The sequence below is a fragment of the Anguilla rostrata genome, unplaced genomic scaffold, assembly GCF_018555375.3.
Source record: "Anguilla rostrata isolate EN2019 unplaced genomic scaffold, ASM1855537v3 scaf0199, whole genome shotgun sequence".
Lineage (NCBI taxonomy): Eukaryota > Metazoa > Chordata > Actinopteri > Anguilliformes > Anguillidae > Anguilla > Anguilla rostrata.
The window spans coordinates 1-13,199 of NW_026985754.1; the positions used below are offsets into that span (position 1 = coordinate 1).

At 39.2% G+C, this 13,199-nt stretch overlaps 2 protein-coding genes across 2 annotated transcripts; both read left to right on the forward strand.

The window, feature by feature from the left end:
* Positions 1–617: 617 nt before the first annotated feature.
* Positions 618–6,102, forward strand: LOC135246352 (GTPase IMAP family member 9-like). Its single transcript, XM_064319834.1, has 2 exons — positions 618–1,618; positions 3,464–6,102. The coding sequence occupies exons 1-2, from the start codon at positions 1,426–1,428 to the stop codon at positions 4,168–4,170; spliced, it is 900 nt and encodes a 299-aa protein (XP_064175904.1). The 5' UTR covers positions 618–1,425; the 3' UTR covers positions 4,171–6,102.
* A 545-nt stretch (positions 6,103–6,647) lies between these two features.
* LOC135246351 (E3 ubiquitin-protein ligase TRIM35-like) lies at positions 6,648–12,333 on the forward strand. Its single transcript, XM_064319833.1, has 3 exons — positions 6,648–8,256; positions 11,140–11,235; positions 11,321–12,333. The coding sequence occupies exons 1-3, from the start codon at positions 7,858–7,860 to the stop codon at positions 11,567–11,569; spliced, it is 744 nt and encodes a 247-aa protein (XP_064175903.1). The 5' UTR covers positions 6,648–7,857; the 3' UTR covers positions 11,570–12,333.
* Positions 12,334–13,199: the final 866 nt, after the last annotated feature.

The window sequence follows — 13,199 nt, forward strand, 5'->3', positions numbered from 1 at the left end:
TATTAGAGCTCCCTCTACTGGATAATTATATTAAATAGCAACTACAACGTTCTAACAAACTAGTACAGATGAATAATCATTGTTTTTTTGTTTATTATACTTATTAAAATATCGGGACACATCGGCGGCATAACTGCCGATCCCGATGTCGTCAAAAAGTCAAATAATGGCTATATATATCGCTCGGTCTCTATTTGTAACTATAATATCCTAGTAATGCCTGTTTACCTGGCATATCGTGTCATAGAGAATTGTCAACACACTGATACGTATCTCAGTGAACACATTGATTTTACACAAGCTGTGCCCTAAGTCTCCATTATTCTGGCTCCTCTCTCTGATCAGGCGCTCTTGTGCTGTCTGTGTGGGCAGTGAAGTTTACTGTCAGTCTGTGTTTTCAGTAAAGTGTGGACTCTGTCATTTCTTTCCAGGAGAAACTCAGGACTGCACTGGCTCCACTGCAGAAGAAGCTAAAAGCATTTAATGCAGTGAAACTAATCTGTGATCAAACAGCAGAGCACATCAAGGTACTGTACTGAGGCCTTTAAATCACAGTTTTGAAAATGCAGCGCTGGATTGTGCTGAAATGATGGTGGATAATGTTTATTCCAGAGCCAGGCCCAGCACACAGAGAGACAGATAAAGATGGAGTTTGAGAAACTTCAGCAGTTCCTAAAAAATGAAGAGGCAGCCAGGATCGCTGCACTGAGGGAGGAAGAGATGCAGAAGAGTCAGATGATGAAGGAAAAGATTAAGAAGATGACAGAAGAGATATCATCCCTTTCAGTACAAATCAGAGCCATAGAACAGGAGCTGGGGGCTGAAGACGTCTCATTTCTGCAGGTAAGTCATGTGTCATAATCACACATAAAACATGTTTATGAATACTCAAATGAGAATATATTACATTGATACAGTTTTTATAGTCTGAGTATTGGTTATAGTATTAAAAATCAACTCTTATTCACTTATTTCAGAGCTACAAAGATGTGGAGAAACGGTATGTAAACTCCAGCCTTTCTCTCTAGCTAATCTTTTAATCTCCTCTTCCTTTCTCTGTTCAGTTTAAATGTGAGGGGTAGTTTACAAGTACTTCAGCATTTCATCAATGATGAGTAAAATTGGACCAAATGGAAACATTCAAAAAAGAATGCTGCATTCATGCCCAAATGAGTTATCAAATCAGATTACACAATGATTACATTTATATTGTTAGTTATAATGATTAACATCGTTATAAGCTATTTAACATAATTATAATCATGATACAAATAATAGGTAATCAATGATAGAATACAAATTGCCCCCCTCCTGTGTGTGTGTGTCCCTCAGTGGGGTCGGGCTGCTTCATATCTGGCAGCCAGTGGGGCTGTGTGGCAGAACGCTGGGAGGGATGGAGCCATTTTCTTATAGAATGAAGATCTGATGTTGCTGCTGATAATCTTCTATGGTAATGAAGCCACGCCCACAGCACAAGTGACTCCTGAATATTATTGCAGAGCCCAGTGCACACTGGGGGATCCAGAGAAGGTCTCAGGAGCGCTGATTGATGTGGCCAAGCACCTGGGCAATCTGAAGTACAGAGTGTGCAAGAAGATGCTGGTGATTGTTCAATACAGTGAGTACTGGGGGCAGGGAGCTCCACATTGTCACTGTACAGGGGGAATCATCAGCATCCTTTCCACAAGCTGATAAAGCCAGTCAGAGTCATATTGGTCCTCTCTGTGTAAGAGCCCTGGAGTGAAGGAACTCAGTGATGCTCACAATAAAATTCTGCTTTAGAGTGATACTGTATTCAAGGGGATTGTATTATTGGGTACTTCTCTGTTTCTCTCTTATACACATACTGTATATCTGAGGCTATAATGGTTGTTTTTGTGAAACCCAGTTTATATCATTAGGAGCCCATTGTGTCTGATGGTTTTGTTGTGCAGATCAGTGCTGACGTCTCATTCTCTGACCCCAGTAACAACACTCCTCTCTACACTTTTAAACACTCCTTCACTGAGAGAGTGTTTCCACTCTTCTGTCCTGGCTCTCTACGGATCCGTCCACTAGGGAATGATACACGAGCTCATGGCTCAATACAATACACGATGCAGTTCACAACATGATACACTAACAATATTTTTAACAATAAATTATGAGTGTATTGTGTCATCATTTATCCTATCTTACATGTGAATACTCAAAGTGATACCTTTATTTAGGAAATTCTTGTATGTAGTTACATGCTGTGTAGTAGTTTATAATTGGGATATGCTTAAATATGTGTATTATACTGTAGCTCATCAATAACAATAGTGACCAAAAAGGGGAGGTGGTGGGCAAAATCTCTAAGAAAAATGTACAAAAAACAGTAGTGGCAGCAGTCTGATATTAGCCTCCTGACCATATCTCCAAAACTGAGCAAGTGTGCAAAATTTAGGGGTAATTATTGAGTCAATAATATTATTGAAGCAACACATGCTTATACAGTTAGTTTCTCATTAAGGAAAATACATACAATAATACATTGTGCAGCCCCTAAGTATTTTGACAGATAATTTTTGTTGTTTTGGCTCGGTACTCCAGCACATTGGATATTGTAATTAGACAATGAATGTGAGGTTAAAGTCCAGACAGTCAGCTATAATGTGAAGGTATACTTCCATACTTGGCAATCTGTGTAGTAATTACAGCTCTTTTTATACAGTACATGATCTCCCTGTTGTGGGGGACCAAAAGTAATTAGACAGTTGGCTGCTCTGCTGTTTCCTCTTCTGCTTGTTGTTGCATTATTAGTTCATGTACAGGAAGGCAAGGAAAAAAAGTTAATTATAGGCATTTGCATTTGGAGTCTGTTACTGTTGTCTCTCAACATGAGAACCAAAGGACTGTCAATGCCAGTAAAACAGGCCATAGTTAGGTCGAAAAATTTGAATAAATCAAGCATACTCAAAATATTGAGCGTGTCAAAATCAACTGTTTGACACATTGTTAAGAAGCAAGAATGCGCTGGTGAGCTTAGCAATAGCAAACAACCTGGCAGACCACAGAAAACCACTGTGGATGACAGAATAATTCTTTCAGTTGTGAAGGAAAATACTTTTTATGCCCCCCCCCCCCCCAATAGTTTTTAAAGCTCAATGTCATAAGGCACTCCTGGAAGGCAATTCACCAAAGACATTTGTATTCTGTTTTATAACCTGTGATTTCAAGTCATGCTAACATGCCAATATGTTCATAGTGTGTAAATAACATATACATGCCTATATTTTCTAATAAAAGTCTAGTAAAGGTGCATAAAGGGCAATGATAATTTAAAACTGGTTTCAGACGCTAGCTGTGTAGCATGAAGTTGTAGTTCTGATATTAGAAGTTTTTGGGGTTTTCTGTCAGTGTGAAAATGGCAGTACCATACACGTCAACCACCTGCACTGTGTATTTTATAATTATTTAAATACTCTGTTTTTTTCTACAGGGTCAGCTGTTCAGAGGATTTTCCTGTCGGGAAAGGCAGGAGCTGGGAAGAGTAGCACAGCCAACACCATTCTGGGAGAGCGGATGCTCAGGGCTTCATGTCGTGCAAACTCTGATACGTCTACATGCGAGGCTAAAACAGCGACTGTTTATGGGAGGAAAATCACAGTGATTGACACACCATGGTATTTTTGTGATGAGTGCACTGGTGAACAACTAAAACCTGAAATAGCCAGATGCATCTTAGAGTGTGCTCCTGGACCTCACGCCTTTGTCATAGTGTTGTCTGTGACGAAGCAGACAGCAGAGGAGAATAAAGCAGTAGATGACATTCAGAAAATTTTTGGGGAGAAGGCTCTGAAGTACGCTGTTGTCCTGTTTACCCATGGAGACGAGCTTGAGGATGACGTGACCATCCAGCAGTTTGTGGATGAAAATGACCGTCTGAAAACACTTGTCCAAAAGTGTGGAAACCGGTTTCATGTCATCGATAACAAATACTGGAATAATCCCCCTGAAGGCGACGATGATGAGAGAAGCAATGGCGCTCAAATCAAAAAGCTGCTGAACACGATTGATCAGATGGTGGGACAGAACGGAGGGAAGTGCTTCACCAACGAGGTGTTCCAAGCTGCGGAAAGAGTCATAAACAAGAAAATGATTGAAGCTATAAGAGTGAAAGAACGCACAACCTGTACCTGTAGCTGAGGCAGCAAAGATGGGGATGGGACTGGGGGCCTGCATGCGTATGATACCGGGGTGGAGGGGGGGGGGTAATTGGGGCAGAAGCAGCAAAGGTAGCAGAGAGTCAGAGAGAAGCCTCAGAGACCCTGTGGTGGATTTCAGATTGCTGAGTAATCCACCTCCCGGGGGAACTGTGAAGGGGAACTCATTAGGATCGACGAAGATGAAGATGAAGGTCGCACACTGGAGCCGCACGCCGTAGCTTTCCTGTCCTCTCGGCCGGCAGGAGCAGGCCCAGCCACGACAGGCCCAGTCCCTGATAATGCTGCAAATCTGAGTCTGTCCGCAGCAAAGTAAGATTCACTGGTGAATACAATGCCAGAATAAAAATAAAAAATAAAAATAGCACTGTCTAAACAAATACATATAAAAACCCCACAATCTGAGAAATTTACAAAATTTAAAATAAAAAAAACGTACCTCATTGTGTTACAGACCAAAGGCACAAATGAGGCTAACTACTGCAAAAATAGATTAATGAATAAATGAATTAATTTGAATTATTAATTGTATTACAAAGAAAATTCTAAATTAAAAAACCTGTAAGATAATTCTGGTAATTATTTTGGTCAATGAACCGTTGCATTTTTGTTTTGTTTGTAAATAATCACACTAGTGTGCAAGAAAAAAAATGTCTTAATCTTCCAAATTCCCAACAACTTTCTACACACACTTTAGGCCTAATGTTCAAGATTAATGCATTTAAAATGCATATAAAATTTCCATCTATTTGGTTTAAGTAATTTTAATGTAAGCCAAAACAATCAACTTATACGTGATGCATATGTATAAATCAAACATGAATGAAACAAATAACTAGATTTCCGCAATTATTATAAATAAATCCAATGTGTTTTAAATCAATAATATTAGAATACATAATAATAACATAATTGTTTCATAATCTAGAATTAGCCATATATAAACCATCCTGATTGAATCTAGTTTGAGAATTAGCAGATCTATATTCATTGTAATTACTCTGAATGAATAAAATAAAACCTCTTCAGTTTCTGTTTATTTAAATATAACCAAGTTGATGTGCTTGCCTAATTTCAATGAATGTCTGGAATCGTTTTTCTGAGTGCATATTGTACATGATCTTTTTATTCATCTGTCATGGAGGAAACTCCTATTTTTGTGCATCGTAGTGAATGTACTTATGCTTATTTTTCACAAAGATCCTGTTACATTTAATCCTACTTACTGCATAATACATTTTTTAAACACAAGAGTTCAGTCATCCTCTCCCAACCACTGAATGGGAGTGGGTAAGGAACTGGACTTGTAACCGAAAGGTCGCAGGTTCAATTCCCGGGTAGGACACTGCTGTTGTACCCTTGAGCAACGTACTTAACCGAAATTGCTGCAGTATATATCCAGCTGTATAAATGGATACAATGTAAAATGCTATGTAAAAGTTGTGTAAGTCACTCTGGATAAGAGCGTCTGCTAAATGCCTGTAATGTGATGAATAACTCATAATGCAGCAAGTGAGCATAAGCTGCAATAGAAGCAAATGTAATCATTTCTGCAAACTCCTTTAAATAATGTAAATACTTGTAAATACAAATGACAAATTCGTGTTCGGGGAAGAAATTGCTTTACTGAATTTCTGTGTCTGGGCTGCAGTCTTTCAGTGAGTGAGATGCACAAAGTCCTGTCTAATTCTGAAAGCTGCATAGACAGCACCTTTCCTGTCTTCTGCAGCAAACTGCTAGCTTAACAGATTTGTCTTTTTTCTTATAGCTGAACAATGAAAAGGGTGAACATAAAAATATAATTTTCAATTGAGCTGTATGTTCTGTAAATATATGCAAAGGTGCATGTTTTATAACTGCCGAGATTTGTGTTCAGTAGAATTTATTGAAGTACAATAAAAGCAATTTGACCGTTCTCCAGTGGTTTCCAAGATAAGAAATATAAAAACGGAGATGAGTGGGCAGGGTTGAGGATGGAGGAGGACACTTTTAAAACCAAAAGTGGTTTTAAATGCCAAAATCCCAGATCTTTACTATTAAAATCACTGGCACTGCTTTTGTTAAAGTCATGCTTTTACAATAATATTAATCCAGTTTAACAACAGGTAAGTGGTAAATGGACTCCATTTATATAGCGCTTTTGTCCAAAACACTTTACAATTGATGCCTCTCATTCACCCAATCAGACACACACTCACACACTCACGGTGAAAAGCTGTCATGCAATTAGGGTTAAGGTGTCTTGCTCAGGGACACTTCGACACACCCAGGGCGGGGGATCGAACCATCAACCCTCTGACTGCTAGACAACCACTCTTACCTCCTGAGCTATGTCGCCCCTAATTTGTCCTCTAGGTAATTTGCTTTTTAAAGCTGTAATTAACAATCACCCATTTGCCCTTTTATAACACAAAACAAACAGTAAACAAACAGTCAAATCAAGTCTCAAACATAGGCAAAATGTTTTTATCAATCAAAACATAATTACTCATCCTTAATCTGAACTGAGTATGAGGTGCTGTAGCAGCCAAAATCTGGCTTCTGAGGGAGACGAAGTGGAAGTTTCGTGAACAATTTATCCTGTACACTCTTACCTGATAAATAAAGCAACGGAAGCTAAATTTAACAAAACTATAACTTTATCTGGGTTCAAAGTACGTGTTCTAGGGTTTAATATATTGCTATCTGCTGAATACGACGGAATTTCACACTTTAAAAAGCCCCATTTTTTGTTTTTCGATTACATTACATTTATTTATAGATCACTGAGATCTCGCATAATGCTTTCCTTTCCTATTGAAGGAATTTCCTCTATTGGACCATTCTAATGCCACTGGCATGGGTGTCTATAATGATATCTACTTAAAAATCTCAATTTAATGATGGCAGTTGGTGAGCTGGGAAAACTTCTCCTTCAACTGATTATTGGTCTCAACCTGGTTTTAGTCATTTTCCTTGGCTACACACTATCTGAAAGAGCAAATCTTTTCTCCTTTAAATTTAGAATTTAAAATAGGACTTTCTCAGGCAAAGGCAAAAAGTACAAGAGATATCCACCCTCTGTCCAGTGCAGCAGCAAACGTTGCAGTCACATGCTTTCATCAGTGCTGTAATGACCTACTCTAAAGCACAGCCCTCTCCATTACCTGGATCAGTGAGGATATTATAAAGGCATGGACTGTGGAGTCCAACTCTGAATCTGAACTTGTATCGTGTTTCTAAGGGAGGGGGTGCGCTTTAGATTCACTGAGGAATGAGATTCCATTTGGATTAACACGTCAGAGGGCTGACTGAACCAGTAAGAACAGGGCTGGTGTAGAACTGCTGGCAGCTCAGCCAATCAAACCTCAGTGTTACAATGCTGCCCCCTACAGGACGTGTTGTCACTGATTATCATCTGTGTCTAACAGGAAGAGGGACGTTCCGTTTCCAACATGTGAAAGCTTTAGTTACATCAGGGAGCTTTTAATATGATTTCAATGTATATTTTTCAGAAATATGGGACTTTCTGATAATATAGACAGAGAAAAGACACAGATGAAGAGAGATTTGAGTCTGATTTTAAAGACGGTTCTTAGCTGCAGTTTTTTGTGGTAGCAGTAAGTAAAAGTGAAACTAAACTACAGATTTAGCAGGAGTCATTACTGAGCTCAGAACAGACAGAGACAGAATGGCGTCTGGATCTTCTCTCCTGGAAGAGGAGCTCTCCTGTCCTGTGTGCACTGAAATCTTCAGGGATCCTGTTCTCCTGAGTTGCAGTCACAGCTTCTGTAAGGCCTGTCTGCAGAAGTACTGGGAACAGAAGGGATCTCGGGAGTGCCCAGTGTGCAAGAGAAGATCTTCAAGGGAACTACCTCCCTATAACCTGTCTCTGAGGAATACCTGTGAGGCGTTCTTAAAGGAGAGAAGTCAGAGAGAAAAAGCTAAATCCGAACTCTGCAGACTGCACAGTGAGAAACTCAAACTCTTCTGTTTGGATGATGATGAACCCATTTGTGTTGACTGTTTAAGAGAACAACACAGAAATCACAACTTCTGTCCAATAGAGGAGGTTGCTCTGAAATATAAGGTAAGTAAATCCTTCTCTTTTTAAAAACTGCAAAGTACAGAACAATACATTCACTAATAATTAACTGACAACCTAAAATTTAAAAGCAAATTAAGTCTGTCAGCAAGGTGAGGATTAATTTAAATATTTTTTATTTTCTGAACCCAGAAGTTTTCACCATTAACATACTTGTTTGACGTTTGGCTTTCTGAAAGCCGTTTGGTTTTACCGAACACAGTGCATCAACAGCTAAAACACCTCACTTACCCAACATGTAAAATACATTCATTTGATTCAATTTGGTAATTATTATCAAAGAAAATAATTATCAAATTGCCAAATTCATTGATAGGCAAAGCAATCTGTTTGGATTGACCTTTATCAAAATGTACAACTCACACCCAGATGAAAATTAAGAAATGTATTAAATTACAACAAATATTCACGTCCCAATCTATAGACGAAGTTCAACTACCTTAAAACAATTAACAAAGGCTACAGACATGGATATCACACAAGAAATGAATGAGAGAAGATACCAAACCACTGCTTTTGACAAAAAGTAATCCAAAATGCTGAAACCAAAAGACAGCAGAATAGTCCAAAGGAACCAGAGATGAAATTTAGAACGGCAGACCTAGATGCAGGACTTAGATGCCCACTTCCAACTGTTACCAACTACTTCCTTCCAAGTTTCCCAATCCTAACTGACTTAATTCAAAGAAAGCCAGAATATTTTTAACCAGTGAAAAAGAGGAGGGGGCAGGGGCATAGACTCACAGATTCACCCTCAGAGAGTAACCCCCCAAGTCCTGCTCTGTCTTATCTCCAGGCTATGCTGGCTGAGCTCTTTGAAGCTTCCTATGGCTGAGAACGGCCAAATGGTGAATGACATGTCTGACAGGTCTATAAGTAATTAAATGATAATAATTTACTTTTGGAAAAAGCACAATATAATGTCTATGAACTGACTGTCAATAAGGCGGATTAAAAATTAATATGTAACTAGAGCCCGATCGATGTCAGATTTTTGGGTCCGATGCCGATCCCGATTTTGGAGAGAAATCCAAATCCAAATCGAAAATCCTTGCCGCCACATCATAGGCCTAATAAAAAATTAAAAAAAAAAATATATATATATACTGTATATAGCCTATATGTTACATTCATAAATTAAAAATGTTAAACTTTCAAAATATTTCTGCCTAAATGCGCTTTCAAATCCATACTGTCGCGTCTACATATTTATTTTCAAAAAGAGCCTAGGCCGCGCGCTCCGTGCTTGCTCCTTTCTGAGGCGGTCGGAAGACTTGCAGCGCGCGAATGTCGCACGGTCTGTCAAAGCGTCACTTTTTTTTTCTTCAGCCAAGACAAGGAAAAGGTAGGAAGCGACGCTTCAAATATTACACAAATACCATAGTGTTAACCAGTGTTTTAATTGGACCAAATAAGTGCCGGTAGCTACTCCTCAAAATACATACTGTTTAAAATAAATTAATGTTGGTAATCAAAAGAAGAGTCGGTACTCATATACACGTCCCGACAGCTCCTGCCCATCTGAAGCACTGGCGTTCACTATCATTCGGTAATGGCAACTGGCGGATCCTAACTCTGTTCGGGCAAGTGGAATGCCTCATGCAGTTGTCTGATCGGACAAGTAAAAAATAAATATGTAACGTTATCTGAAAATAAACAGTGTTTGTTTGAGCCGAAGCGGAACCTGTTCCAGTTGAGCTACGTAGGCTACCTTTATTTTATTTTTTTTAAATCTAGAGCTACTGTTATAATGGTAGGCTGCAATACATCTGATTAAAATGGTGACCTGGAGAAGCCCGTCAGATGTCGCTGCCGTAAATTGCTGGCAAATCGCCAAAACAGCGCGAATTAAAAAAAATAAATAAATAATGAAATATATATATATATATTTTTTATTTTTTATTTTTATTTTTTACGGCATTTAAAATGTTTGAGTGATTCAACTACTTCCATTTCTATACTACAACATGGTGATTTTTCCCATGAAAACGAAAGGGAAAGTGTTTATTTTTAAGGTTTTGTGAATGTAGTGAGCTAGCAAAACTGAGAGTTAGGCTACAGTTGCTACAGCTGACAAAGAGGGCTGCATTCTAATGACGATTATGATTATAACGAGAGGAGCAGTCTCACAAGCTGTCGCAATGTCCGGAAATGAATACAGATAAAACTAGCTAATAAAAAAAACATTAATCAAGCATCTAAGTTAGTAAGGAAATTTTGTATCATGCTTCTCAGTAGAATTTTGAGTGTAACAAAACAGAATCTTTAAAGCCATTTTTCTCACTTTTTCCTTTTTTTGCACGGACAATGCATGTAAACTCTGTCATTGAGTGTGAGAGAGACAGAGAGAGGGGGCTTTGAATGTGGACCCAGCTCAAATTATATTGTTAAATAAAAAGATAAAACATTCTAAGTACTATTTTGTCATGGTAATTGAGTTAATTTAGCAGAAGTGCCCCTTTTAAAGTGCAATATGTAACTTTTCTTGAGTATCAATTTTGGTTATATAGTGCTCTATTCTTGAAGATGAAACTTCTAGATGGACAATGTGCTCTTTTAATTGTTCTCACGCTACCATAACTCAAAATACAGGCCTATTTTGCTTCAATATTTACAAATAACAAACCTTTTATGATTTTAAAGTACATCTAAAGCTACCTTTTAGCTCTTGCAAACTGATTTAGATATTTAAAAAAGAAAAACCTTTAAGAAGTCTCAAGCGGTTATGTTTTCACAGTCTTAAACTTGTTTGCCTTTGCTTCTGGCTCCTCTCTCTGATCAGGCGCTCTTGTGCTGTCTGTGTGGGCAGTGAAGTTTACTGTCAGTCTTTGTTTTCAGTAAAGTGTGGACTCTGTCATTTCTTTCCAGGAGAAACTCAGGACTGCACTGGCTCCACTGCAGGAGAAGCTAAAAGCCTTTAATGCAGTGAAACTAATCTGTGATCAAACAGCAGAGCACATCAAGGTACTGTACTGAGGCCTTTAAATCACAGTGTTGAAAATGCAGCGCTGGATTGTGCTGAAATGATGGTGAACAATGTTTATTCCAGAGCCAGGCCCAGCACACAGAGAAACAGATAAAGATGGAGTTTGAGAAACTTCAGCAGTTCCTAAAAGATGAAGAGGCAGCCAGGATCGTTGCACTGAGGGAGGAAGAGGAGCGGAAAAGTCAGGTGATGAAGGAGAAGATCGAGAAGATGACAGAAGAGATATCAACCCTTTCAGAACAAATCAGAGCCATAGAACAGGAGCTGGGAGCTGAAGACGTCTCATTCCTGCAGGTAAGTCATGTGTCATAATCACACATAAATCATGTTTATCAATAATCAAATGGGAATATATTACATTGATACAGTTTTAATAGTCTGGGTATTGGTTATAGTGATGAAAATCACCTTTTATTCGCCTATTACAGAGCTACAAAGACGTGAAGAAACGGTATGTGACCTCCATCCTTTCTCTCTAGTTAATCTTTTAATCTCCTCTTTCTTTCTCTGTTCAGTTTAAACGTGAGGGGTAGTTTACAAGTACTGTAGCATTTCAGCAATGATGAGTAAAATGGGACCAGATGGAAAAAATTCAAAAACAAATGTTACATTCATACCCAAATGAGTGATCAGAGTAGATGACACAATGATTGCATTTATATTATGTTAATTATAATGATTCATATCGTTATAATTAATATAACATCATTATAATCATGATACAGATAATAGGTAATCAATGATAGAATACAAATTGCCCCCCTCCTGTGTGTGTGTGTCCCACAGTGGGGTCGGGCTGCTTCATATCTGGCAGCCAGTGGGGCTGTAACGCTGGGAGGGATGGAGCCATTTTCTTATAGAATGAAGATCTGATGTTGCTGCTGATAATCTTCTATGGTAATGAAGCCACGCCCACAGCACAAGTGACTCCTGAATATTATTGCAGAGCCCAGTGCACACTGGGGGATCCAGAGAAGGTCTCAGGAGCGCTGATTGATGTGGCCAAGCACCTGGGCAATCTGAAGTACAGAGTGTGGGATAAGATGCTGGGGACTGTTCAATACAGTGAGTACTGGGGGCAGCTCCACATTGTCACTGTACAGGGGGAATCTTCAGCATCCTTTCCACAAGCTGATAAAGCCAGTCAGAGTCATATTGTTCCTGTCTGTATGAGAGCCCTGGAGTGAAGAGACTGAGCACCAGTTCTTAATCTCACTGAGTAATTCAATTGAGTGAAATATTATCTATCCATCCATCCATTATCTATACCTGCTTATCCTGGGCAGGGTCGCTGTGGGTGAGAGGCAGAAATACACCCTGGAGAGGCCGCCAATCTATCGCAGGGCACACACACCATTCACTCACACACTCGTACCTATGGGCAATTTAGGGTCTCCGATCGGCCTACCTGCATGCCTTTGGACTGTGGGAGGAAACCGGAGTACCCGGAGGAAACCCACACAGAGAAAATGCAAGCTCCACTCAGTAAGGCCCCAAGCCGAGATTCGAACCCAGGATCTTCTTGCTGTGAGGCGTCAGTGCTACCCACTGCATGACTGCCCCGCCCAAATCTTATTTTAGCTTAAATTGCAGTTAGCTTAAAACCGTTGGGCTGGAGTGTAAGTAAAATAAGCAGTAAAGCTGCAAGAAATATGGCAAAGGAGTTTGGCTTAGATGTGTGTGGCTTACTGGCACTACAGGCTAAGGGTGTTAGGCTCTCCCACCCCTCCACCTGCTTCGCAATGTTCAGCAGAGTAAATTCTCCCCTTAGAATAACCAGCACGGCGAGGTATATCCACATAAGAAATAGGATTTATTTCTGCAGAAAGAGTTCAGTACCTACACACAACAAGATGCATAAGCCTGAACTGAAGAAAACTGGGGTAGTCCCTGCTTTTAATAGAAAAAAGTGTTCTAACAATAACATACATAATTCTGTGTC

Excerpts from the sequence above, each read along its gene's own strand:
- LOC135246351 (XM_064319833.1), top strand. The coding sequence starts at position 7,858 with ATGGCGTCTGGATCTTCTCTCCTGGAAGAGGAGCTCTCCTGTCCTGTG. Across the intron at positions 8,257-11,139 it reads AGGTTGCTCTGAAATATAAG|GAGAAACTCAGGACTGCACT; the intron begins GTAAGTAAATCC and ends ATTTCTTTCCAG. Across the intron at positions 11,236-11,320 it reads AAACAGCAGAGCACATCAAG|AGCCAGGCCCAGCACACAGA; the intron begins GTACTGTACTGA and ends TGTTTATTCCAG.
- LOC135246352 (XM_064319834.1), top strand. The coding sequence starts at position 1,426 with ATGTTGCTGCTGATAATCTTCTATGGTAATGAAGCCACGCCCACAGCA. Across the intron at positions 1,619-3,463 it reads GCTGGTGATTGTTCAATACA|GGTCAGCTGTTCAGAGGATT; the intron begins GTGAGTACTGGG and ends TTTTTTCTACAG.